Here is a 24,056-nt window from a genome sequence, read left to right on the forward strand (position 1 = left end):
GTGGGCATTTGTTCATTCAGGATGGATTGTTTGAGACTCCCTTGTGCGATGCCAGCTGTCATGATCTGTGTTAAATTGCAAGAAATTCGTTCCAAAGGCAGGCCCTGGTGAGCCAGGAGACTGGGATAACAGGAGGGGAAAACAGGATGCCGTTCAGAGTTTGTTCTAGGCTGTCTGCAGGAAGGTTTCTTCTGGGACTCTGCTGGCAGGCAGAACCGCCAGGGAGTGGCAGGGGCCCTTCCCCGACATAATAAAGATAGGAACACAAATGTAGCAAGAATTACTTCTGCAAGGGTTTTGTGCTGGTTTTGACCCCAGAAGTTTCAAAATTAGATGAAAAGGTGCCAAGAGTGAGTTCTACACCAGCAGGAAGCGTGCTCAATAAATCAAAGAACAAATAGCTCTGTGATGTAGATGAATGTGTTTCTGGAGGTAACCATGGCTGGTGGCAAACATACAACCATTTCTCATGGTGTCTGCAGGCAATTATGAAGATACTTTGTCAATGTGATAGGAGGAGGGGAGAGGGCAGAATCCTCCTTAAAATGCTAACAGAGCGTGTTGCAAAGCACCAGGGGGAACGAAGGGTTTTCTGTGTGGGTTTTGTTACTTGGCAGGGCCCGCTATGACTAAATCTCCAAAGACTGCAGTTTCTTTTTATTTTTTATTTTCTTTAAAGTTGCATTTATTTGTATATTACACAGTTGGTAAGCGAAAAAAACACCCTCACCTTATCAGACCATGTATGGGCTTTATTTGTAAAATGTTTCTAGCTGCCTGTTCAGCATGGCTGGAAAACCCTGTAGCTGTGAAGGCTCAGTTGAGTCATTCACTTGCCAGAGCTCAGAGTTCCCATGTTAATCACAAGAAGCATGTGCAGAAAAGTCTGACCCAGATCCATCAGTGATCCTCTTCTGCTGGGCTACATGTGCCCTCTGTTTTCTTCCTTTATATTGTTACATCTGTTGATTTTTATTTTTTAAAATATTCATCGTGCAGTGAGGAGTGTTCTGAAATTGTGAATTAAGTACATTCTTTGAAGAGGAACAAAGCCAAGTGGCTAAGGCAGCAGCCGAACTTTAATATCTCTGGTTAACAAAACACTTGCCTAAAGCGAAGCCAAAGCACCTCACAGGAGTTCTTCTTTCAATGGGAATTTATTAGAATTATTTATTAAATTGAAAAAAGACATTTTTGCACTTCTATGATTTGGGTTGGACGAAAGTCAGCACTGGATACTTTTTGCTTAAGTTGTTAAATCTGAAAACAAATGATGACCAAACCAAAACAAATAAATGACTCTATTTTCTGAGATTGCAATGTGATGGGAGCCAGGCTGGAGTCCAGGGAGCCTGCAGATAGAGCTGTGCCTGCTCTGGAAGTGCAGTCAGTGTCTGGCTGTGTGTGCAGGACTCACAGCAGCCTGTCTGGCCTTGGATTTTCAGCACAGCCCAGCTCGGCTGTGCTGGAGCTCTCCCATCCTCCCAGACCCACCTCAGCTCTCCCTGCTCCAGCCACAGCAGAGCTGGAACTCATGGCATGGGTTTTGTGAAGTCTGGGGGGGTTTGGAGGAGGTATGGAAAAACAGCATTGTCCAGCTATGAGGCTGTTTCTAATCAGTTTTTAGTAATCAGTCAAGGAAGTGTAGATATGCTTGGGGTTTAATTAGCTTGCTTTCTGGAAATCCTTTGCCTCCTAGTCTGTGAAAAATTACAGCTGTCAGCTAAAATTTGGGCAGGAATCCTCTGTAATGTAATTCTGAGGATGCCCAAACTTACATTTAAACTCCTGAAGTGTGATTGTCCTGAAAGTGAGGATGTTTAACACTGGGTGAAATGGAATAGGACAGGATGAGCTGCCTGGCCCTGGCAGAGCAGGACAAATGTGCTGAGTTCCCTTGGCATGTCCTGCTTTACATCAGTAGGTGAACCAGGCTGTTACATCCACCCTTGCTTGAAAGAGAGGAGCTAATACTGTAAGGCTACTGGCTTATCGTGGGTTTGTCCAACAAATCTAGTAAATGTACACCCATTTCCTCTGTGAAATAAAAAAAGCCTACACTAAGACCACTTATTTCCTTTCCCCTCCCTTTTACACAGCTGTAATGCTCCTTAGTGCAAGCACTTGAGAAATGCTAAATGAGGGTTAGAATTGTGCAAGCAGATGCTCAAAACTGTTTGGTGTTTTGTTGTTTTTTTCTCTTCATCAGATGCTTTTGTGTCTGCATTAAGCACCATTTATCCTCTTTTTTAAATAGGCTAAACAGCACATGCAAAAAAAAATTAGTTTTCATTGATTTAAGTGAATTACTTTGTGCTCTCAGTATTGCAAGTCCAGTTGTGTTTCAAGTCATACCAATAGAGTAAGTTGGAAACTGTGTGGAAACTGTGTGTCACACTCCTCCTTTTCTCTGCCAGTGTTTAATTATTGGAGGTGGCCCCTGTGGCCTGAGGACTGCCATAGAGCTTGCCTTCCTGGGAGCCAAGGTTGTGGTCGTGGAGAAGAGGGACACTTTCTCAAGGAACAATGTGCTGCACCTCTGGCCCTTCACCATCCACGACCTCCGGGGACTGGGAGCAAAGAAATTTTATGGGAAGTTCTGTGCAGGATCTATTGATCACATCAGTAAGTATCTGGGGACGTGGGCACTGTTTGGATAAGAGGTTACCAGGAGCAGAAGATTGGTGGAGACCTTCTTGGTTTGGCAGAAAGTTCATCTGCCTTAACCATGTGCAAGTGCACACAGAGGGGAAAAGAGATGGTCTTGTTTAAGCAAAGTGGCAATAAACAAGCTACAGTCTTATGGAGCAGATTTTTTTGTTAGTCTGGTATGGTTAAACAACAGGTTTTGATTATGAGGTATGAAGAATACTGATATTTATTCCAGTATATTGGAAGTAGACACAAATAGCAGAGTGGACTGTTTTACAGGGAAGTATGCTGTAAAATTTTGCATGTTAAAACATGCTGGTTGACACATCCTTTAAATATCATGAAGTGGCAAACCTCTAGAAAAGCATTCTAAGAAAGTCAACTGAAATAAGTTTTACTGACGAGATCATGCTGCAAGAGGAAAGGGAGGTGGAAGAGAACAACATCCTGTGGTGGTTGCTATGTTTGCATTGATTACAGCATGGGAAATGGAAATGCTGCACGCTTGTGCTCACAATGGATTTCAGTTCTGGGGCAGCTGGGGCTGCTTGCTCATCAAACACTTCTTTGTCACTTGCTCTCCACAGGTATTCGACAGCTTCAGCTCATCCTCTTCAAAGTTGCACTCATCCTGGGAGTGGAAATTCACGTGAACCTGGAGTTTGTGAAAGTCCTGGAGCCTCCTGAAGATCAAGAAAACCAAAGTATTGTTTATCATAATACAGTTCTGTTCACAGCAGCTTCTTTTTGTGCCTGATGCTGCGTGAAGTCCTACAAGGCAGTTGAACTCTGTTTAAAGAAAGAGTTTTTTTGCCCCTCTTATTCAGCCTTGCTCTGTGCAGTTACAGGCATGATAAGTGTCATGATAAGTGACAGAGCACTGATAAATCTAAAAATACAACCCAGGCTGAGAAGCTGAGGTTTTGCACTATGCCTTCTGGCATGTGTTTGAGGCTTTGTAGGGAGTCTGGTGTGGCTTCTTGGGATCTTCTTGCAAAAACAGATTTTGATTGATAATATAAATATTGAGGATGGATTAAATGCCCAGGGCCTTGTTTTGTGTTCACATTTGATATAACTCCCACTGCCACACAGAGTCTTATCAGCACTCTTATGCAAGATTTTTAAACAATAGAAAAAGATTTCTAATTTTCTGGGGTTTTTTTAAATATTAGTATTTAGGATGTAGTATCACTAAAACATTTTAAAACATTAATTAAAACACTATGGTGTCTCTTCAAAGGGTCATATATTGACAGTAGAAAAGATATGTTGGTTTAAGTAGTTAAAGTATATACAATTTTAAAATATGGACAGTACACTTTCACATAATCAGCTTTGTAAAAAGATTAAATTTAGCTTTGTGAGTATGCTTCCATTTAATTCCTATTTAGAAGACAATGAAAAGCATTGAGGATGGAATGCTATTTTTCTTCTTTTAGTAGCTAGCTCTTCCTTGCTGTAACCACATGTGTGTACTGCCCTGGCAAGGTGGCTGTGGGGCTATTCCTGTGAGAATCGAGTGCTTGAGCATCTTCTTGTGGTGTGGCTCTGAGAGGAAGTCACTGCATTAAATGATCCAGAGAAAGACAAATGCACCCTTTCCTCAGACTCTGAAATCACCTCTCCGTTGTAATACTGGAGAATTAATAAATATTATTTGTGTTTTCAGAGACAGGTTGGAGGGCTGAATTTCTCCCCATGGATCACCCTTTGTCAGAGTATGAATTTGATGTTATCATTGGTGCAGATGGCCGCAGGAACACGTTAGAAGGTGGGTGAATATGTTTCTAGCCTTATCGGTGGTCTTTAGGGTACCTTGAAAGATCTGACAGTCAGAGGAGAACACAAAGCAGCAGGTTACCTTTCAATCCACAAAGTCTGTGTGAAAGCTGTTATTTCATGTGGCACCTTTTGGTTTTGTGTAGCTCAAAATAAGACATTTAATGTCATTTGTGTTTCTGAGCTCTGTGTGTCTGCCCTGCATTCTGAATGCATCATGGTGCCATTGGGCCTGCTTCAAGGTTCAGTAATTATGTGAGGATTTAACTTGAAGGAGGCTGACATGTCAGGAATTGCATAGCCTGTGCTGTGAATTTGCCCTGTGTGCTTGAACTCATGACCAAAAGGTGACTGCCAGGTATTTAATGAAGGCAACAGGGGCTTTGCTTCTTTGTAAATGAGACTGAGCTTCAGAAGCATTTCCTTTAGAAATAATAACAAAAGGTAATAAATAGCTCTAAGGGTGTGGGAGGAGAGGGGGTCAATGTTTCCTGGTCAGAGTCACTGCTGAGAATTCAGACACCTGAGCTGTGTTTCTTAGAGACACACTGGATAAGCTGCTCCTGCATCACAGGAACAAACCTGTTGCTTAATTATGTGTTTCTCTTTTAACTCTAATTATATCCATGCTAGTTTCCATTCTCTAAGTACACTTTTTCCTTTTTTTTTTATTAGCTTCATAGTTTGTCTGCTTATTCTTTTATCTGCCAACCACAATGTGCTTACAGTTAATTCCTCATAATGCTGTACTGGAAATTTCCCTACTTTGTTGTCCAGCTGTCCCCCATAAAAGACTGTTTGAATAGTCAGGCACCAGCAAAACCTAATTATTCTTATCTCAGCTACAGAGTCTGTTGAGAGGTTAATGTTTATTATCATACCAGGATGCAGGGGAGTGATTGGTGCACTGAAGATATGTACAGAAGCTGATGTTGTCATATCAAATCTGCCCCAGTGAAATAATGAGAGCATATCAAGAAGCACAGAGACAAAAATTCATTACCAATTTATTTCTTGTTGTAAAATAACTACATAATATTCTCTGAAGAATATTATCTGTAATACTCTCTGAAGTCATCTACAATGGGCTAAAGATACTCTAAGGATCCTCTGTCCTACTTCATAATTTAATTACTAAGCTAACGGGAGCATAGAGATGGAAAAGCTTCAGTGTGTGATTGCAGGATTGTGGCTTAGGGGGCTCTTTTCCGTGAAAAGTGAAAGCAAAGATGAAGCAAGGAGCTTCTCAGTTGGTCTCACAGCAGCTAAGCCACTGAATACTTTTCTATCCCAAATATCTGTGAAAAATGTCATTAGCTGGTAGTGTGTGCACCTAAGCACTGTGACAGGTTTTTATTTTTCACATCGTTCTCTGCTGCTTTTGGCTGCTGATCTCTTGCCTCTTTTTTCATGAGGTGTTTACCACCTATATAACAAATGCCTAACTTGCCATTTAGCATGCTAAAAACGTTTCCCTCCACTGAAATGCACCTGTTCTATTTCCAGACATGTCAAAAAGATTTTTTCATGTTTTTCTTTAGTCATATTTCCTTAACTTCTTCCCTTAATTCCCCACCCAACCATGTTTTTTTTCAGTGATATTCTATCTTGAATGCAGTGCAGCTCCAGTTTGGCAACTGAAGGTGGGAAAAAAAGATTCTTTACATTCAGGGGAATTTTGGAGGCATGGTGGAAACTACTGATGGCATGTTGATTGATGAAGCGTGGGAAAGGTTCTGAGCTGCCTTGAGCTGATGCTGCCTCAGTGTCCAGTCTGAAGTTTGCCGTGGTTTTAATTCCTGTCTTTGCTCCCCAGGCTTCAGGAGGAAGGAATTTCGTGGAAAGCTGGCCATTGCAATCACTGCCAATTTTATAAACAGAAACACAACTGCAGAAGCCAAGGTAGAAGAAATTAGTGGGGTTGCTTTCATCTTCAACCAGAAGTTCTTCCAGGACCTGAAAGAAGAAACGGGTGGGTGCATCCTCATTTGTTCCACTACCAAATCCAAGAGGCAGCAGGGGAGCTCTGAGTGCCAGGCCACCCTCTTGTTACTGGTAACATCAGTTTTGAATAATGTGTATAAAAATTTTCCAAGTGATAAAATGTTGTTGATGTCAGAAGCTTGCAGATGAAGGTGTCCATTTATGGTACAGTGGGATATTTTTTTAGCTTGGGTGTTGCCACATCATGGCTTGTTTTAGTGTTTAAATTTTTCTCTACTGCAAAAATGTCTGCTATGTTGAACAAATTTGGAAGAGCACTTTCAGGGCCCAAGGATTTTCCCTTAAGACATGATTTGTTGTGTTTCTGTCCGTTCACATGCTGAACAGCTTAAACCCTTTGAAAAAGTCTCTGCCCTTCTGGGAGGAGTTTATTCCTCCTTTTTGATGTGTGGAGCTGATAAACTGAGAACTAGAATCTGCCATAAATATTAAAAATATAAACTGTGAAACACATCTTAATGGAAAGGGGTTTCAGAATAGTTGCATTCACTGTCAGTACAATCAATTCTATTCTAGATTTACAGCTGATTTTTAAAAAATTATTATTATAATTAAAACCAAATCCCCTGGTTAGACCCAGTGGCAGAACCTTAACAACTCAAAAGCCACTTTGTTCCCTTGGCACCCTGTTCTACCTCAGGAGCTGTTAATGCTGCAGTTACCTGGCTGTTCCCTGAAAGAATGCTGAATAAAGTGTGCTGAGGAGAACTCCTGTTGGGCCAGACCGATCTCCTCTCTAGTTTTGTTTCCTAGCATTTTGCCCACTAATCCTTCATCCCAGCTGGGAGAGTGGGTGCATCCCAGGAAGGAGAGGCACCTGCTGGGATCAGTCCCACATTGTTAGAAGTGACACAGGCAGGGCACGGCACTCTCTGACCAATGTGTGTCTCTTTGCAGGCATTGACCTGGAGAATATTGTTTACTATAAAGACAGCACGCATTATTTTGTGATGACAGCAAAAAAGCAGAGTCTTCTGGACAAAGGAGTGATTATTAATGTATGTAAAAACGCTGGTAAAACCCTATTTTATTTACTTGGCCCAGAGTAAGTGTGAACACCTACATAAAGGCTGCTGCATGTTAGAGAGGGTGTTTATAGACTTAATCACTTCATTCAAGCTCAGGTCACTTGGATCTTACTCTGACAGTTTTAGAATTTGCTTTTCCCTTCAGTCAGCTCAAAGTTTCTGAAGAGAACTGAAAACAATACTTCCGAAATTAATCAGTTTTGAAACTGTCTGAAATGGGATCTTGACTTACCTTGGAAATACGGGGTGGGATCATCACAGCAGAAAATAAAAACCTCAGTTATTTAAGGGTGAACTTAGCACATCTATGTCCAGTTTTTTCAGGCAAATAAGGAAGTGTAAAAACCTACCCCAGGTTAAATTGCAAATTCTCTAAAGTGGGCAAAACATAAAGAAAGCTATATTCATGATGGCCTGACCTTTCAGGGAAATATTTGGGACTTTGAGGTATTTTTTCTTTTTTCTTCTTCTGTAAAATATAGGGTTTATTTTCTTTTGTTTCTAAAAAGTGTTATGGCACCACTTAAATTTCCCTTTCTGGAAACTCAAGAGAGGTCAATTTTTCTTGCAAAGCAATACTGCCAAAACAGCCAAATGTAATTTCCTGAAGGAAGTACTTGGAGGGAGCTGTCAGAAGGGCCCTTGGCTTTCTGATGGGTGCACTTAGCTCAGTGCCATGACTCCCTGCCCTAGGGCAGAGCTGTGTCCGTGAGCAGCCAGGGTGGGAGAGAGGAAGGGTGGAATCCTTTGGGGGCCCTGGGGCTGGTGTTTGTAGGTGAGGGCAGTCCCAGGGGATCTGTGGAGGGTTTGGAGCAGAGGACGAGCAGCTGTGGTTCATCAGAATTGTTTTCCTGACCTACTCAGCTCTGAGTGGAAAAAAAAAAAAAAGCCACCCCAGTGTGTCTGGAGCAACTGGGCTAATAGGGGTTCTGTGGTATCAGCTATGATTAGGGGTCTCATCCATGATTAGGCTGGAAATAGAACCTGCCTTATTAATGATCACTGCCTTTAAGTAGGATGACCTGTAAAGGCAGGCTCCTTCACCACTCTGGCCAAAAAACACCCCATCCCAAAAATGAGCAGCAGAAAAGCTGCTGCAATCCGGGTTTGAATGTGGAGCTGTTCCTGAGGTATCCCTCAAACCTGGAGGCTGAGCCCCACGTGTTACAGCAGCAGAGTTTCTGCTCTCCTGTGGTTTCAGATGTGAGGGGCAGGTGTGCAGAAAAGCCTTGCAGTGATGTGGATAACATCTTTTGATGTGAGGGAAGTAATGTTATGAAAACATCACATAACCAAGGAGCTGGGAGGAGCTATAATCTTCCCTTGCAAACAAAGCTGCTCGTTCAGTGTGGGCAAGGAGAGTTTCCTTGGGGCAGTACCTGTGTTTGTGCACTGCCTTTCCAGAGGAGATGACAAGTGTCACTTGTTTCTCATTGCTATGACATGTGTGGCTCCCAGTCCTGCTGTGAGGCTGCAGTGTTCCAGTTCAGAGAGGATATTGGATATTGGATATTGGATATTGGATATTGGATATTGGATATTGGATATTGGATATTGGAGTCTCTCACCCCACATCCTCCTCTCCTTGCAGGACTCCATTGACACCGAGCTGCTGCTCTGTGGGGAAAATGTGAACCAGAGCAATTTGCTGTCCTATGCCAGAGAAGCTGCTGACTTTGCAACCAATTACCAGCTGCCTTCCTTGGATTTTGCCATTAATCACTATGGGCAGCCAGACGTAGCAATGTTTGATTTTACCTCCATGTATGCATCTGAGAACGCTGCACTGGTGAGAGAGAGGCACAGACATCAGCTCCTGGTGGCCCTTGTTGGAGATAGCTTGCTTGAGGTACATCTTGGAATGCCTTCCAAGTAGTATTTTCAGGTTTTTTTTTATTTTATTTCCTTCATCCAACCATTCAGTTTACCCTCCAATATAAAATGTCCTCTTCTATATGTCATGAAACAGTGGTACCTTCTTTGGAATAGACTTTTTTCCCCCCTTTTTTCTTTTCTCTTTCTTTATGCCATGGTTTGTCATAGCTAGTGCTTGGCTGACAGCCTCTGGCTGAGATCCCATTTTGCTTTATGCAACTTGTGTTTCTGTCTGAAAACTGTGAGCTCCGTGTCCTCAGCTTGGGTGCATGGCATAATTTTACTGAATTCCATCATAGACAAAAACTTGATCCAAATTATTATTGCAGTCTCTTTGCCTTAGTACCTTCCCTTTTTTTTTTCTTTCTGAAGTGAAGAGTGTATGCTGCAATTTTTCTTTTTTTTTAAACTCACGCTGACAGCCTGAGGCATTTGAAAAGAACAGTCCAAAGCAAATTTAGGAAGTGAGAAGAGCATCTTTTTTTCCTTGAGTAATTCTCGAGTCTTCTTTTTTTTTTTTTTTTTTTTTTTCTCAGCCTTTACCTTTTGAGGCTAAGACATTTGTTTTTAAATGTAGAAGTTTAAAAAAAGGAAAAAGTGGAAAAAAAAGTCATCTTTTTTCCCTATCTAAGACTTAAAGGAGAGTCATTTTTAAAACCTGCCAGTGCTGCCCGTGTTGCATTTTGACTCTTTTTTCGAGACGGTCTGAAACCCTAGACTCCAAATTCGCATTGGAAGCTGCTTTTGTAGTAAGAACTTGATTTGAAGTGTGAGGATTTGAAGTGTGAGGATTTGAAGTGTGAGGATTTGAAGTGTGAGGATTTGAAGTGTGAGGATCTGAAGTGTGGCTGTTTCTTGCAGCCCTTCTGGCCGATGGGCACTGGCTGTGCCCGGGGCTTCCTGGCTGCCTTTGACACGGCGTGGATGGTGCGGGGCTGGGCACAGGGCAAGCCCCCGCTGGAGATCCTGGCTGAGAGGTGAGTGCTGCCCCCCACAAACCTGGAATTCTGCACCTCCTGCCACTGAGCCCCTGCAGAACACTGCTTGGGACCTCAGGAGGCTTCCCAATTTCCCAGTTGAGTTAAAATCACTCCGTAAATAGAAGAGTGTGATTTCACGTGGTGAAGGGTTTGGAGCTTGGGGTTTTTATAACGCAGTAATAGGGATGGGATGAGATGGAGGGTTTTGGGTGGTGTCTCTGTCTGTGCTCATCTTCCTTCTTTTTCATGGTTTCAGGCAGTAGTTTGTGGTTGGTCAGAGTCACACTGAGGGTCACAGGAATTTGGTCAAAAGTATCAATAATATAGGTGTTAATTCTTTGTTATACTGCTTAGCTTTAAGAGACCTTGTAACTAGCTAGGTTCATCTCCATTTTGCTCCCTTTTAGCTGGTAGCTAGAAGTGTTCCTGCACTCTCTGTACTTTAGATAAGATTTAATAAACAACCAAGCCTGAAAATTAATCTCCTTCATGTTTTTAATCCTGGTTCTGAGTGAAGACAGAAGAAACTTCAGGCAAACCACTAATTAAGTGGTGCAAAACACCACTCCTTTACACGGTCCCCAGCATTTCCAGTGCTGTGAAGAGCCACAGCAGTGCTAGATGACAGTGGGCTTCAGAATGCTCTCAGGAGAAATATTATTAGGGTTTAAAGCACTGATTTATGTTGCTTAAGTGTGATTCTTAAAGAAATGAACCAAGGAGACCTTGTACCAAAAAAACCCCAAACCTCCAGCCATCTCCACACCTGTTTTTTTGTCATAAAAATAATAATAATAAAAAATCCTGAAAGGAGTCTAAATAAATAATTCTTCAACACTAACAGCTTTCAGAGTTGGTCTCTGTGATTTTAACTCCTTAGTGGTGCTCTCTTTAGGCCAATAAATATGTGGCAAAGGAGAATCGTTATAATGCTGCACCAGAAGCTTGTTTTGACTGGAACAAGAAAACCTGTTGTTAAGTACAGCAGCAGTCCTGGTGTCACCGTGGTCTGCTGGTTGAAGTTGCTGACTTAGGTCCTGCTGGCAGCCACCCTGCTCTGCTACAGCTGCCCAGGCTGTTTTGAGACAGATGTGTAATGGGGAGAGTCATGGCTGTGGGAATGCAAGCAGGAGCTTTACTAACCCCAGCACTTTGGGAAGATTTAAGGTAGAAGCCTGTGGGATGACTCAAACACAGCCTAGTCCCAAATGGAAAATTGAACAGCACAGTGAAAACAGCTATGGTGGTTATAGGAACTGCAAGATGACAGGATTTAGTGCTGTTATGTGGTAAAGAACTTACTCCTTGAGTAGATGTTAAAGCAAAACCAGATGACTGGATGATGTAACCTCCTTTCTTTTTTTTTTTTTCCTTCTTTTTCTTGCTCACTTCCTGCCTCAGGAAAATATGGACATAAGCTCTAAGTGTCCTTGTTGTCCCTTTTCTGTCTGGCATCCTTCTGTTGAGTGAGGATAAGAAATGGGATGGATGCATTACGCATTTAGTCCATAACACTTGTTCTGGCAGAACCAAAATAAGGTTCAGGCAGCTGCAAAAAATCCCCACTCTCTTTGTATAATAAATATTTATTTTAATACATAACTCTTGCATCTTTTTCCTCTGCAAGAGAGAGCATTTATCGACTCTTGCCTCAGACGACCCCTGAAAATATTAATAAGAACTTTGACCAGTACACCATCGACCCAGGAACAAGATACCCCAACTTGAACTCGAGCTGTGTTCGACCTCACCAGGTCAGTACTGAAAAGGCTTGCTTGTGAAATCAGTTCTTTTTTTGTCAAGGCTAAATAGAGCTGCAAGGAGTGTGTAAACAAAATCTTCGGGAGACTCCTTAATTTAGAACCAGCTGCTGATAAAAGTTAACCTGGAAACAAAACTTTTATTTTGTCTGGTGTTAGGCTGGTAATTGCTTTTCCTTGTAGGTGAGGCAATTATATGTTACCAATGAGCTGCAGCAGTGTCCTCTGGAAAGGGTGAGCTCCATCAGAAGATCAGTGAACCTCAGAAGACAAGGTAAGTGACACCTCCTGCTTGCTGTGGCTTCACATTTGTGGCCTTCTGAGCATGCAAAAGCTGACTGAAATGTTTGTTCTGTTTGTGCAGAGTCAGATATTCGGCCTAACAAGCTTTTGACGTGGTGCCAGAAGCAGACAGAGGGGTACAGGAATGTGAATGTCACTGACCTGACCACCTCGTGGAAGAGTGGCCTTGCCCTGTGTGCCATCATCCATCGCTTCAGGCCCGACCTCATGTAAGTGACACCTCTGGAGCTGCCTGGGTGGGGCATTTGGGCAGTGTGAGACCAGCCAGGACAGCCCTGACTCTCTGCAGTCCCTTCGGGGGCTGCTTTCTGCAAGGAAGTGCACGGCATGGCCAGGTTTGGGGGTGGTCAGGGTGGGCTTGGGTTCGCTTTGTTTCTTCTGTGTGCCCTTGCATGTCGTTTAAAATGAAATAGGTGTGCTTTCAAAGAACTAGGAAGGCTTTGAACCATCTGATTTATCATGTTTGTGGGAGTCATGTGTCTGTCTAATGGCAGTTCTGGGGGAAGGTGTAGAGCTGCATTCCGAAATCCCTGGAGACAGGTTTTGGTGTTTGTTTGAAAGCACAGCCATGAAGGACAGTCCTGAGTTCCAGGTGAGCTGTGTGAGCCTGGAGTGAGCCATCCTCTGTGTGCTGCACTGGCTGCTGTGACAGTCACCCAGGGAAATGTCGGGCCAGGGAGGTGGAAGTTTTGTACAATTCTCTCCAGGAGAGCACAGAGCCCTTTCACGTGGGCGCAGCAAGGGCTGGACCTTGGAAATGAGCTGCCCTAGGGGTTGAGTGTGAGCCAGAATTCCCCTTTTGGCACAGTTTCTGGCATCCTAGTGCTGCATGACCAACTTCATGCATCTGAATATTCTGTAATGTCCCATAGTTAGATACAAGTGTGTAACAGGTGCCAGGAAATGGCAATTGCTGGCACTGCTGGGTGCAGTCAGTGGGGTGACTCTCTCTTCTCACCAGTCCCTGAAATGTGGTGGATGCATTCTCTTCCTACAGAGCCTTAGGAGTCACACATGAATTACTGTCAACCTCCCTTTATTGTGGATAAATGAAAGGAATGATTGAGCTTCTTTATGAGGTGTGATAAATTGGAAAAAATAGGAGTGGTACTTAGGGTGCTTGTTTGTACAGATTTGCCAGACTAAGAGCTGAGACTTAAAGAATAGAATTTTTTTTGCCTTGGATTAGTTCAAAACAATTAGAATTATGGGGTTTTTGGGGGAGAGGATACAGAAAGCGAAGTAATCTTTGCTGCCTGTGGAAAACATGTTCTCTACACTGCTCACTATGAAGTGGATAAATTTATCTTCCCGAGCTAACAGACCTCCTGCTGTTCAATTAACATTGTGTTTGGATCTTGCTGGCGTTTTGTATTCAATGAGCCTGCAGGAGGACTTGGCTGGATGAAAGCCAGCCAGGCAGGCAGGAGGGGTGGCTGCCAGTGACAGCCCCCAGCTTCAGAAATGGGCAGTGGGTGGGAGAGGGAAGAGGAGAAATGCTTTGGGGATTCAGAAACTCACATTCCACTGTGAGGAGAAAGAAACTACCCTGCCTGGAGCTTTGTAATTTATTCACATGTTTATTTTAATCACGAATTTTGGAAGCTGTTCAAAAGATCAGAGTCTTAGAATAGGTCCCATAGAAAATGGATTAGAGAGTGGATAACAGAGTTCCAGATGTGTGATGTACTTATTTAGTGCACTGCTAAATTCAGTTAGGACCTGGGCAGGAGGTCCCTGCTCAAACTGTGCATGTAACACTTTAAAAAAGGAAAGGTAGTGCCTGTGCCTGTGTGCACACACATACAGCATGGTACTTCTATAGAATGCTGTCCTGAATTTATTCCTCCTGGCTTTGATGATTTAGAGAACTAATTGAACCTAAGTCATCTGTTGCTAATGGATGAATTCTGTAGCAGTTCAGCTGTATTTGGAGAAGGAAAAGGTTTCTTAGCACTTCTGAGGAAGAATTGCATCTCTCCATAAATAAGAGGACCTTTTCTTGTGGGACTGCATCAAGGTCCAGTTCAGTGAAAAAGCTTTTGAATTGCATTTCAAATAACAAATATTTCTGCAATAAGGGGATTAATGTGAGGCTGTTACCTTTGGCACTGTGTGGACCCTGCGCTCTGGCCTGGTGAGATGCCCATGCCCTCATTCCTGCTGCTGCTGTGCCATGGGCATGGCATGCTGTGTGTTCCCAGAAGGGGCAGCAGGGATGCAGTGGTGTTCCCAGAGGGAGCAGGGATGCAGTGGTGTTCCCAGAGGGAGCAGGGATGCAGTGGTGTTCCCAGAGGGAGCAGGGATGCAGTGGTGTTCCCAGAAGGGGCAGCAGGGATGCAGTGGTGTTCCCAGAGGGAGCAGGGATGCAGTGGTGTTCCCAGAGGGAGCAGGGATGCAGTGGTGTTCCCAGAAGGGGCAGCAGGGATGCAGTGGTGTTCCCAGAAGGGGCAGGGATGCAGTGGTGTTCCCAGAAGGGGCAGCAGGGATGCAGTGGTGTTCCCAGAAGGGGCAGGGATGCAGTGGTGTTCCCAGAAGGGGCAGCAGGGATGCAGTGGTGTTCCCAGAAGGGGCAGCAGGGATGCAGTGGTGTTCCCAGAAGGAGCAGGGATGCAGTGGTGTTCCCAGAGGGAGCAGGGAGGCAGCTGAAGCCCGTGCTGTCCCCGCAGTGACTTCGAGGCTCTCAAGGAGGACGATGTGGTCAGGAACAACCAGCTGGCGTTCGACGTGGCCGAGCAGGAGTTCGGGATCCCGCCGGTGACCACGGGCAGGGAGCTGGGCTCGGCCGGGGAGCCCGACAAGCTGAGCATGGTGCTCTACCTGTCCAAGTTCTACGAGCTGTTCCGGGGCACCCCTCTGCGAGCTGTAGGTGAGCACCCAGTGCCTGGGCTTTGGCAGTGGGGACGGGCAGCTCCTCATCCTCATCCAGGCTGCCCAGAGCCCTGCTCTGCAGCCAAGAGCCATCCTGGCCTGCACAAATTACCTAGGAAAAGGCAAAGCCTGATGGAACACCAAGGTTTTGTGGGTCCTTGGTGCTGTCAGGGAGGAGGAGCAGCTGGATGAGTGCTGCTTGATATCATGGAGGTCATATATCAAGTTGTTGGTGTGATTCCCTGGTAGGGATGGCTGCACACAGCACAGCCGTGCTTGTGTTTTCTCTTTCTCTTTTTTAAAAAGCCACCCTACACTGTATGTATTTACTTTTATTTTCCCGTATTTCTTATATATAATTGCTACCAGCACTCAACTGGAAGGCTTTGGTGTGGTCAGAATAATTTAAAAACAAATCTAAGTAAATATTCTAAGCAGTTGTTTTTTCAACAGATGCTGCTGAGAAGCAAAATGGAGAAAATAATGATCTTGGTTCAGCAAAATCATCGAATTTCATCTTTAATAATTATATCAATTTAACTTTACCAAGAAAACGAGTACCAAAGGTGAGTTGTGGAGCAAGACTTGCCCTGTGAATCTTTCTTTTTCTGAAAAGATGAAAATAAACTTTCAGGCTCAGAAATAAGGGGTTTATATATATACTGCTATAATTTTCTGAGCTATTTCTACCTTTAAGAAAAGGAGTCCTGTAGCTCTGTATTCCTGGAGTTAAATATACAGCCATTCTATTATATACCAGCTCAAATAATCAGTGCTATGCTAAACTGTTGATTGGGAGGGAGTGCTGAGTTTTGAAAGAAGCAATGATTTGCACAGTTTGTGGATGCTGTCAGGGTTCTGCAGGGAAGCTTTCCAGCTCTTACAGGAGAAACCTGCAATGGTGACACACAGTGGGCAGGGTGATCAGCAGCTCTGGGATAACAATCTCTTAGTCATGCCCGTGTACTTTTGTCTCTTGGTCACTTATTAATGAAAACTTACTGACAGGCCCTGTTATGTCCCTGTGTTATAAAAATATCCATGCCCATACATGCTGTGATTGAGGAACACGAGCCTTGAAGCTTTGCAGAGGCCTGAGTTAACACATGCACACATCTACTGCATTGCTCAGTATTTTAATATACTGCTTTTTATATTTGTTGCTCTCTTGTAAAAATGTGGTTTCTATTTTTTTCACCTGAAGAATTACTCCAGAATTTCCAGATACTTCCTACATGGACTTTTGTTTTGAATATTTTCCATCTGCAAACACTTTTTCAAAACCTGTGGACAGTCAATTGTCCAGTAACTTCAAATATCCTTGTTAGGAAATTATTTTTTTCCTGCCACCCACATATACACAAAACTAAGTGACATGGCTTCCCAGATAGCCAAGCAGTGAGAATCCAAACAGGCAGAACAAACTCTGCTTTTTCTCGTGGGTGACTTCTTTAGAAGGAAAACCTTTATCGTGACCACAATGTTGTTTTTCAATGAGTTGTTTGCAGAAGTAAATAGACTTTTAGCAGTGGGGAGAGCTTTCCATTACTGAGCCCTGGAGCCTCTGATTAACCTCCTGTCATGAAATAAGCCTTCTGTCATAGCAGGGGCTGGAGTTCTTGGCAGAACATGAAAGCACGAGGTGATTTGCTGGAAGGGCCCCTGTGGTTTCACACTGCAGAGGCTCGTTGGGAACCAGAAGTGGAAGTGTTATTTCCCAAATCAGCTTGGGAAACAAGGCATTTTGTGTGAGTTTTTGCAGCTCTGTCCTGGATGGGCTGTGAAACCAAGCAAGCTGGGTTGGGTACTTGGGTTAGGACAGGCTTGGGAGTGCCACAACCAGCTGAAACAGGCTGGGAAATGAAGCTCCCTGGAAAGCAGCTACTTGAGTTTTAGGGTTCAGTTTTAGGGCTCTTTCCCCTGCAAAAAGTGGTGCTGAGCATTACCCAAGTGTGTACACTTGTTCTATCACATGTTCTGTCCAGGCTTTAGGAGAGCAGAGTGTTGCTGCTGAGTTTCCCATGGAATGCAGTTCCTTGGATTGGGCTGGAGGAGGGATCCTTATCTGAGCACAGGCTGTGAAGGGACCAGGAAGCAGAGCCTGGAGCTGGGGTGGCTGTGGCTGTTCTGGCAGCCTGTGCTGAGCTGGATCATGTTTTCCATTCTCTGAGTGTCAGCCTGGCTGGAGAGGAACTGAGATTTCCTGTGCTCCAGACTAATAAATGAATGGAGGTGTTTACACAATGCAGGGCGCAGCCCTTTTGGAGTCTTGCTCTGCAATTAAATTGCTTTGTCCTTCATTTCTTTGTCAGCATGTTAATGAGAGTCCTTTCTGTCAGATTTCTGAAAGGGAGCATCTTACTTGCTCCATTCACTCAAGCAAAATCTGCTTTTATGTGGCCAGGGCTATTATGCAGAGCACATTGTACTGTTCTGTGTTCACCCTTTCTGGGTGGACTGATGACTGTAGGTACTGCAGAGCTGGGCTGTACTGAGCTGCTGCTTGAAGGACAGTGTAGCAAAGCAGACAAAGCAACTGAAATATTGTCATCTGATTCTTATATTGTTATCTGATTTTTTTGGTGTTTGCCCACAAGTTGTTTGGGATTACTCATCTTCACTGCATAATGATTTATTACAAACAGTCTATATGTAAAAATGAAGCCTTTGATCTTTCTCTCTTTATTCCTTTTCGGGTTTTTTTAAGTTGACTGAGCAGGCACTAAGTTGTATTGTGGGTAAATGCAAATAAGTGGAATGTAGTTTATTGTTCATAAATGATCACTGTATCAATTCTTCATGACTGAATGTTATAAGAAGCGATAAAAATTTCCAAGCACTGACTACTTTTCAAGTTTGTGCAGATTGAGTATGAAGTATTACTGATTTGTGTAATCTCTAGTTGAGTAAAATAATGAAATATGTGCATAGCTTGAGCACAAAAGAAGCAATTTGGTTGCTTAAGTATTGTAATGTTCAACCAGAGTCAGGGATGTGAACCTTGTGAGGGAGACAGACCTTTAAGGCTGCCAGTAATTGCTCAAAAAAGGAAGTATGACTGTGCCATGAATTCATGATCTGCATGCAGATAGATGGGTTAAGAGAGATTTGGGGGCTGTAGTGAAAGAGTGAGGGGTTTCTGGATTTTGTTATTTCTCTGGAAAACAGTGCAGTCTAGCTGAAAACTCACAGAATAACTCATGCTGTAGAACCTTTTTCTTCAAGGAAAGTTAGTGCTTTATGAATTATAAACTCCTCGGTAGTGCAAGAGGGAAAGATAAACACCCAAGCTGTAGGGCCTGTGTCCAGCACAATGTTCTCACACCCTGGAGTGCAGTGAAAGCTCCAGGCAGGGCCTGTGGGACAGCTTTTACTGCAGTAAAAGGAGGGGCAGTCCTGCAGAGCTGGGGGTGTGATGGGGCAGTGAGACCCCCGATGCTGGCACTGCTCCCCTGGGTGTGCTGGCAGGGCACAGACCTCACCTGCCTGGGGATGGAAGTGGTTATCCTGGGAGGAACTGCTGGGGTGAACCTGGGAACTGCTGCACTAACCCGTGGAACTTGTTTTGGCTTTGCCCTTGCAGGCTGAAGGGAAAACAGAAGAAAACGAGACAAACAAAAGGCGTCGGAAAGGACTCTTTGGTGTCTTTGAGCAGGTGGGTGTTCAGTGGTGCCCACCCCTGTCCAGCTCCCTGGTGGGAGGGAAAAAAGCTTGGCAGGAAAAAACACCTCTCCCATGAAACCTTGAATTTACTGTGGCATGCACTAAAGAAGAGCTAAATTAATTTAAATCATTTGGTAGGGAGTAGAGCACTAACTAAATTGCACTAGTTTTTGTTCTGACACAAGAACGTTTAAGGTATTGGGATTATTTTCCTTTTCCTAACTCAGCTCTTTAGACAATTTTTTATTTGAAGAGTTTGCACTGCAGCTTGGTTTCTGGCCCTTCTCTGATGAGTCACCTTTGTGACTCTGCTTTATGCATAGCAGGGCTGATTAATGTTCCCTTTTACTGTACTCTGGGACCCAGAAAATATTTTTGGTGACTTTTGCATGCTAAACATGTCATTTTAGTATACTGCAGACTGTATTTCCTTTCACCCTTTGCTGATAGGGATGTTATCTCTCTTGCCTCTCCCTTCATGAGTGCTGTAGGAAACCTAAGAAAAACAGAATTTGTTGTTTCTTTGCAGACTGCAGGCTTTCCAAGCCAGGGGACAAACAATGGGAAAGAACAGAGTGATGGCAGAGAAGGAATGAACCAGAACAAAGTCAAATCCATGGCAACTCAGCTGCTGGCAAAGTTTGAGGAGAACACTTCCAATACAATTCTGCGGAGACAGGTAGGTCATAGATGAATGTGAAAGTCATGTCTGAAATTAAACTCTGGGCCCTCCTTGTGAAGGTGGTGCAGATTTCCAAGGGAAGACAGGGGTCTGTTAGATGTTTGAAGTGGGTTGTCTTTTTTCATACTTTATGTAAATTAAAAGTATTTCTCTCAATACTTGGTAAACAAGCACAACTCATATAGATTGACTAATGCATATAAATATAACATATTGTTATGTGTTCTGGTGTCTAGAAATCTCATGTGAGTCAGTCTGTGGAGTTTGTGTTATTTGGAAGTCTAATCTGGCTGCTTACAGCATTGCAGAAGGCCTGTTGTTGCCTGTATTTTTCAAATAAAGGACACTGCATATCCTGTGGAGTCTGTCTTTATGGAAAATGTAGGAAGTGTCAAAAGGAAATGTAATCTTTTGCAAGATATGTCTGGCTGCCATTTCCATTCCAAAACTAGGCCGAGTGGAACACGTCTGAGCATCGTGCAGCGTTTGCATGGTTTGTTGTTGGTGTGACTAGAGGTGCTTTAAAAACAATCCCATGCTGCCAGGGTAGGGATGAGAGGCTGAAAATCACACTTCAGCCAGGAACAGCTGGAATCAGCAGAGTTTGGACCTGTCCCTGGAAAGCTCTGAAGAAAGGATGAGCAAGGTGTGGGTGTTTTGACAAAGATGGTGGCTTTTTAAATTCTTTGTCCTTGTATCCATCTGTTTATTTAAATGTTTAGGTCTTCCAGTAGTGTAGGCTTTTAGATGTCCAGTGACTTTCTCTGTCCTTGAACCAAAGTTGTTTGCACACTACCTGGCTACTTGTCAATGCCCTGAGCTTTCTGTGTGTGCTAAGTGGCCAGAGATTTCCTTGGCCATGCTGAAGGAAGTTATTTTGATCATAAACTCTGGTAAAAAGTACTGAATGTGTTCAACTTTAGATATATCTTTGATGGTAGGAGTTGCTAATAAAATGGGTGGGCAGAAAAATCTGCAAAATGTTAAGCTTCATAGTAATGTGTCTTTAAGAGAAGCTTTTACTTCTTTCTGCCTCAGAAATTCTTTGAATCCTATTTACTGTCTTTCTTTTTTTCTCTCCTTCACTCTGTCTCTGCAATTTTAAAAATGCTTTCCAAGGAGATAACAGATAGACCAGCCCTGCTCTCCTCTGACCCTCCTGTCAATCCTCGCTTTGCTAAACCTATGGATCCAAGCCTTCTCCCACCTCAACCAAAAAGGCAGGTAGGAAGCTCCTGTGGGAAACACATGGCAAGCACAGCATTCCTCTTACTGCTGGGAACTGGCAGTTATTGCAGAGCTACACAAGAAAAAAAGCAATATTTGGAATTGGGATGGCATCTGTAGAGTTCTCAGACACATTCAGCTGAGAATCATGAACACCACAATAGAAATTTATTTTACACCTGCTTTGCCAGGTGAGAAGACTCTCTGAAAGTGTGGAAATACCCTGAAAACATAAGTGTTGGTTTCTGTGTTAGCACATCTAGGCTCCAAATTGTATGAATGTAATTACACAGCTACATTTAACGTGTGAAACTACAGCACTACCTGAAAATTTGTGCATGTACTCAATGCTTTGGGCTATTGTAATGATAAGGCTAAGAGAGAAACCTGGGAAAAATATCTAAGATAAAAGCTTGAGCATTGAAAACTGATACTGATGCCCAGGTGTTTAATTTCTGTAAGTAGCACTCGTGATAAGAATTTCTGCTGAAAGCTCTTTTGCAGCATCACATATATGGGGGGAAAATGTTGACAATGTAGTCTAAATTTGTCTCTTGGTACTTTCACTGAAAGCAATCTCATCTCAAACAGTATTGATATTCACTTTACATCAGAGTTTTAAATTGAAATAAACATCCTGCAGTGGCACTTCAAGAGCAGTCTGCAGTGAAATGAGATCTGTATTGCATGTGGAAATCTGCAGGTCAGAAGCTATTTTATATGAAAACTCAAATTCAGAGATGTGTTCTGAGCTCCTCAGAAAATGCCTTAAATCTGAAATACATTATGTACTGATTTGGGTCAGACTAGATCTAGAACTATGGCAAGAACTACTGCTGAAATCCTCATAAATATAATTTGATTATAAGCTTAGTTTCAGGCAGATGTGATGCTGAAAACACCCAACCCCAAACCTTTGCTGTAAACCCTAGAACAAGATGTTCTTCTGCAGTGCTGCTGTGTGAGGTGATTCACAAAACCTCACAAACCTAGAGAAGGATGTCAAGGCCTGCACGAGTTGTACAGGACTGATTTCAGTGCATGTGCACAAGCACCACAAGTGCAGTAGGAAGTGTGCCAAGAGTGATGTGAGAACATTTTATTCCCAGTTCTGTGCATGACTGTGCCGCGCTTTCGGAAGCATCCTTAAAAGCTGCATTTACTGCATGGCAGTGCAGAAAGCAGAGTTTTGTTCACTTCCAGTGTTTCCCAGTTTCAGGTGGTAGCTAGGAGTGAGCACGAGGTCAGGGAACCCAAACAGTCTTTAAATGGTTCTGATCATATGGCCAGGAGAACAAAGACTGTGCCCAAAACAGATCCCCAGCCCAGTCTGTCAGAAACCTCTGAAAATCTCGCATCTGCCTGTTCTGCTGCATTTGTACTTTCTGGAGTGCTTGAGCGTCTTCAGCACCTGGAGGAAAAGATGAAACAGGTGACAAGCAACTTCTTTTCCTTTCTGTCTCTTAACTGCCTGTGATAATCTGTGTACTGTGATTTTGTTGGCTTGTTCTCTGTTGACTGTAGGTTGTATTAAGACAATAAGAAGTCTTTCTACAAACTTCTGTGTTCTGTTGATGGATGTGGTTTTAACTGGAATCTCTCTCTTTCTTTTCTTGGCTGTCCTTTCCTGGCTGTCACTGCAGAAAAGAGCTCAGACCATAGCAAATAGGGAATTCCATAAAAAGAACATTAAAGAGAAAGCAGCACATCTTGCCTCAATGTTTGGATACATGGAGTTTCCGAAGGTGAATTTTAAGTTTTGCACCTGAAGAACTGCTGAATTGGAAGATGTATAAGAATTCATGAAGGGAAAAAAAAATGCAATGGTTTTGGTCTTAACTTCTTTCAACCTGTGTGGATCTGAAAAGTAATGTGGATGCCACTGAAACTAGTAAAAAGTGTTCTTAAATATTATTGCACAGTTTAATTGAGGTAAAACAATTTGAGTCATAAAGCTAATCGGAGTGCTTTAGCAGGAGAGAAATGTATTGAAATAAACTGTCTCGTGCTTAAGCACACTCTGCTGGCTCTCAGTTTCTAATGAGCTGGTGAGTAGTGGTACTTGGTGCACTCTGCTTTGCCCTGGATTTCATTATGCTTTCTCCCAGCATGATCTTACCTTACTGCCCACTGTGAATATTTCTGTTTAAAAAACAGTACAAAATAATATCATTTCCCATGAAGATGCCATGATGATTTCCGTGGGCCCTTTCTGTGCAGAGGTAGTGAGAAGAGTAGAACTGTCATTGTTGCCTTTCTGGTTTTTTTTGATGCATGACTGTGAACTTAACCTGTGTTGATGTCACTGTCTCTTGGATAACTCTCCTGTTTCTGCTCTACACAGAATAAACTACCTACTAAAGGCTTATCCCATTCTCAGCCCCCAACTCCCTCTTGCCCTCCACCTCATCATTCAGCTGTTGCTGCTTCATCATCTGTTGGTTCAGCTTCCTCTGCTGTTTCTTCTCAACAGGTACTCTATTAAGAGATTTTTCATGTAAAACCCAAACTTGTGCTCAAGCTGCTTGAGAAATGGCTTGGATGGAAGGTGCTGCCCCCAGACCTGTTGTATAAATTGTAGTTCACATTTAAATCAAACTTGCCTTTTTTACTACTGTTAGTTCTGCATGTTTGTAAGATAAATGTCCTCATCAGAAGTGGCTCAGGTAAAAGCTGAAGAACAAAGCAATTTTTTTTAATTTCAGTTCTGAAAATTTTGCATTGCTGCTTATTTTAAATGATCTGCTCTTGGATAATACCACAGGCATGCTGAAGAAAGCTTCACATTATAAAGGAAACTGGATACTGTGGGGTTGGTTAGTTTTCCTGAGTGGCATTTGTGTTTCTTTTAATGAGAATATCTGTCTGGTCTGCAGGGGAAAACATGCACAGTGATGGTTATTTTAACCACATCTTAGAATGGACATGTGTTAGAATTGTAAGAGCACTTACCAATACAGACATTTTATTATTGTTTGTGTAAGTATTTGTACTTTAGACTTTCTTCTGCATGTGAATAGCTAGAATACAGTTCTCTGTAACAGCAGACCTTGTGGAGAGGAAACATCCATCCTCTGAAAGGAGGAGGTGACACTTGGGTCAGAGTTACTCATTTTTTACTATTGAGGCTGATGTTAAAGGGCTGTGCTGCAGTGACTGCCTGGCTCCCAGTCCCCAGGGAAGTAGAGGGGACACGGCCCTTCAAGGACACTGCAGGCTCAGCAGGTGC

At 43.1% G+C, this 24,056-nt stretch overlaps 1 protein-coding gene across 1 annotated transcript in view; it reads left to right on the plus strand.

The window, feature by feature from the left end:
• MICAL2 (microtubule associated monooxygenase, calponin and LIM domain containing 2) overlaps positions 1–24,056 on the plus strand; it is a 116,580-nt gene that overhangs the window by 36,818 nt on the left and 55,706 nt on the right. Inside the window, exons 3-20 of the mRNA XM_088175745.1 lie at positions 2,418–2,625; positions 3,240–3,356; positions 4,325–4,426; positions 6,251–6,406; positions 7,336–7,436; positions 9,058–9,315; positions 10,203–10,318; positions 11,949–12,075; positions 12,265–12,355; positions 12,446–12,593; positions 15,054–15,253; positions 15,709–15,821; positions 18,839–18,910; positions 19,448–19,597; positions 20,720–20,824; positions 22,041–22,259; positions 22,471–22,572; positions 23,172–23,300. Of these exons, the coding sequence (XP_088031871.1) occupies positions 2,418–2,625; positions 3,240–3,356; positions 4,325–4,426; positions 6,251–6,406; positions 7,336–7,436; positions 9,058–9,315; positions 10,203–10,318; positions 11,949–12,075; positions 12,265–12,355; positions 12,446–12,593; positions 15,054–15,253; positions 15,709–15,821; positions 18,839–18,910; positions 19,448–19,597; positions 20,720–20,824; positions 22,041–22,259; positions 22,471–22,572; positions 23,172–23,300 (2,514 nt within the window). The remainder of the gene's footprint in view (positions 1–2,417; positions 2,626–3,239; positions 3,357–4,324; positions 4,427–6,250; positions 6,407–7,335; positions 7,437–9,057; positions 9,316–10,202; positions 10,319–11,948; positions 12,076–12,264; positions 12,356–12,445; positions 12,594–15,053; positions 15,254–15,708; positions 15,822–18,838; positions 18,911–19,447; positions 19,598–20,719; positions 20,825–22,040; positions 22,260–22,470; positions 22,573–23,171; positions 23,301–24,056) is intronic.

The sequence above is a fragment of the Sturnus vulgaris genome, chromosome 18 (genome assembly GCF_052056855.1).
Source record: "Sturnus vulgaris isolate bStuVul1 chromosome 18, bStuVul1.hap1, whole genome shotgun sequence".
NCBI classification, from domain to species: Eukaryota; Metazoa; Chordata; class Aves; order Passeriformes; family Sturnidae; genus Sturnus; species Sturnus vulgaris.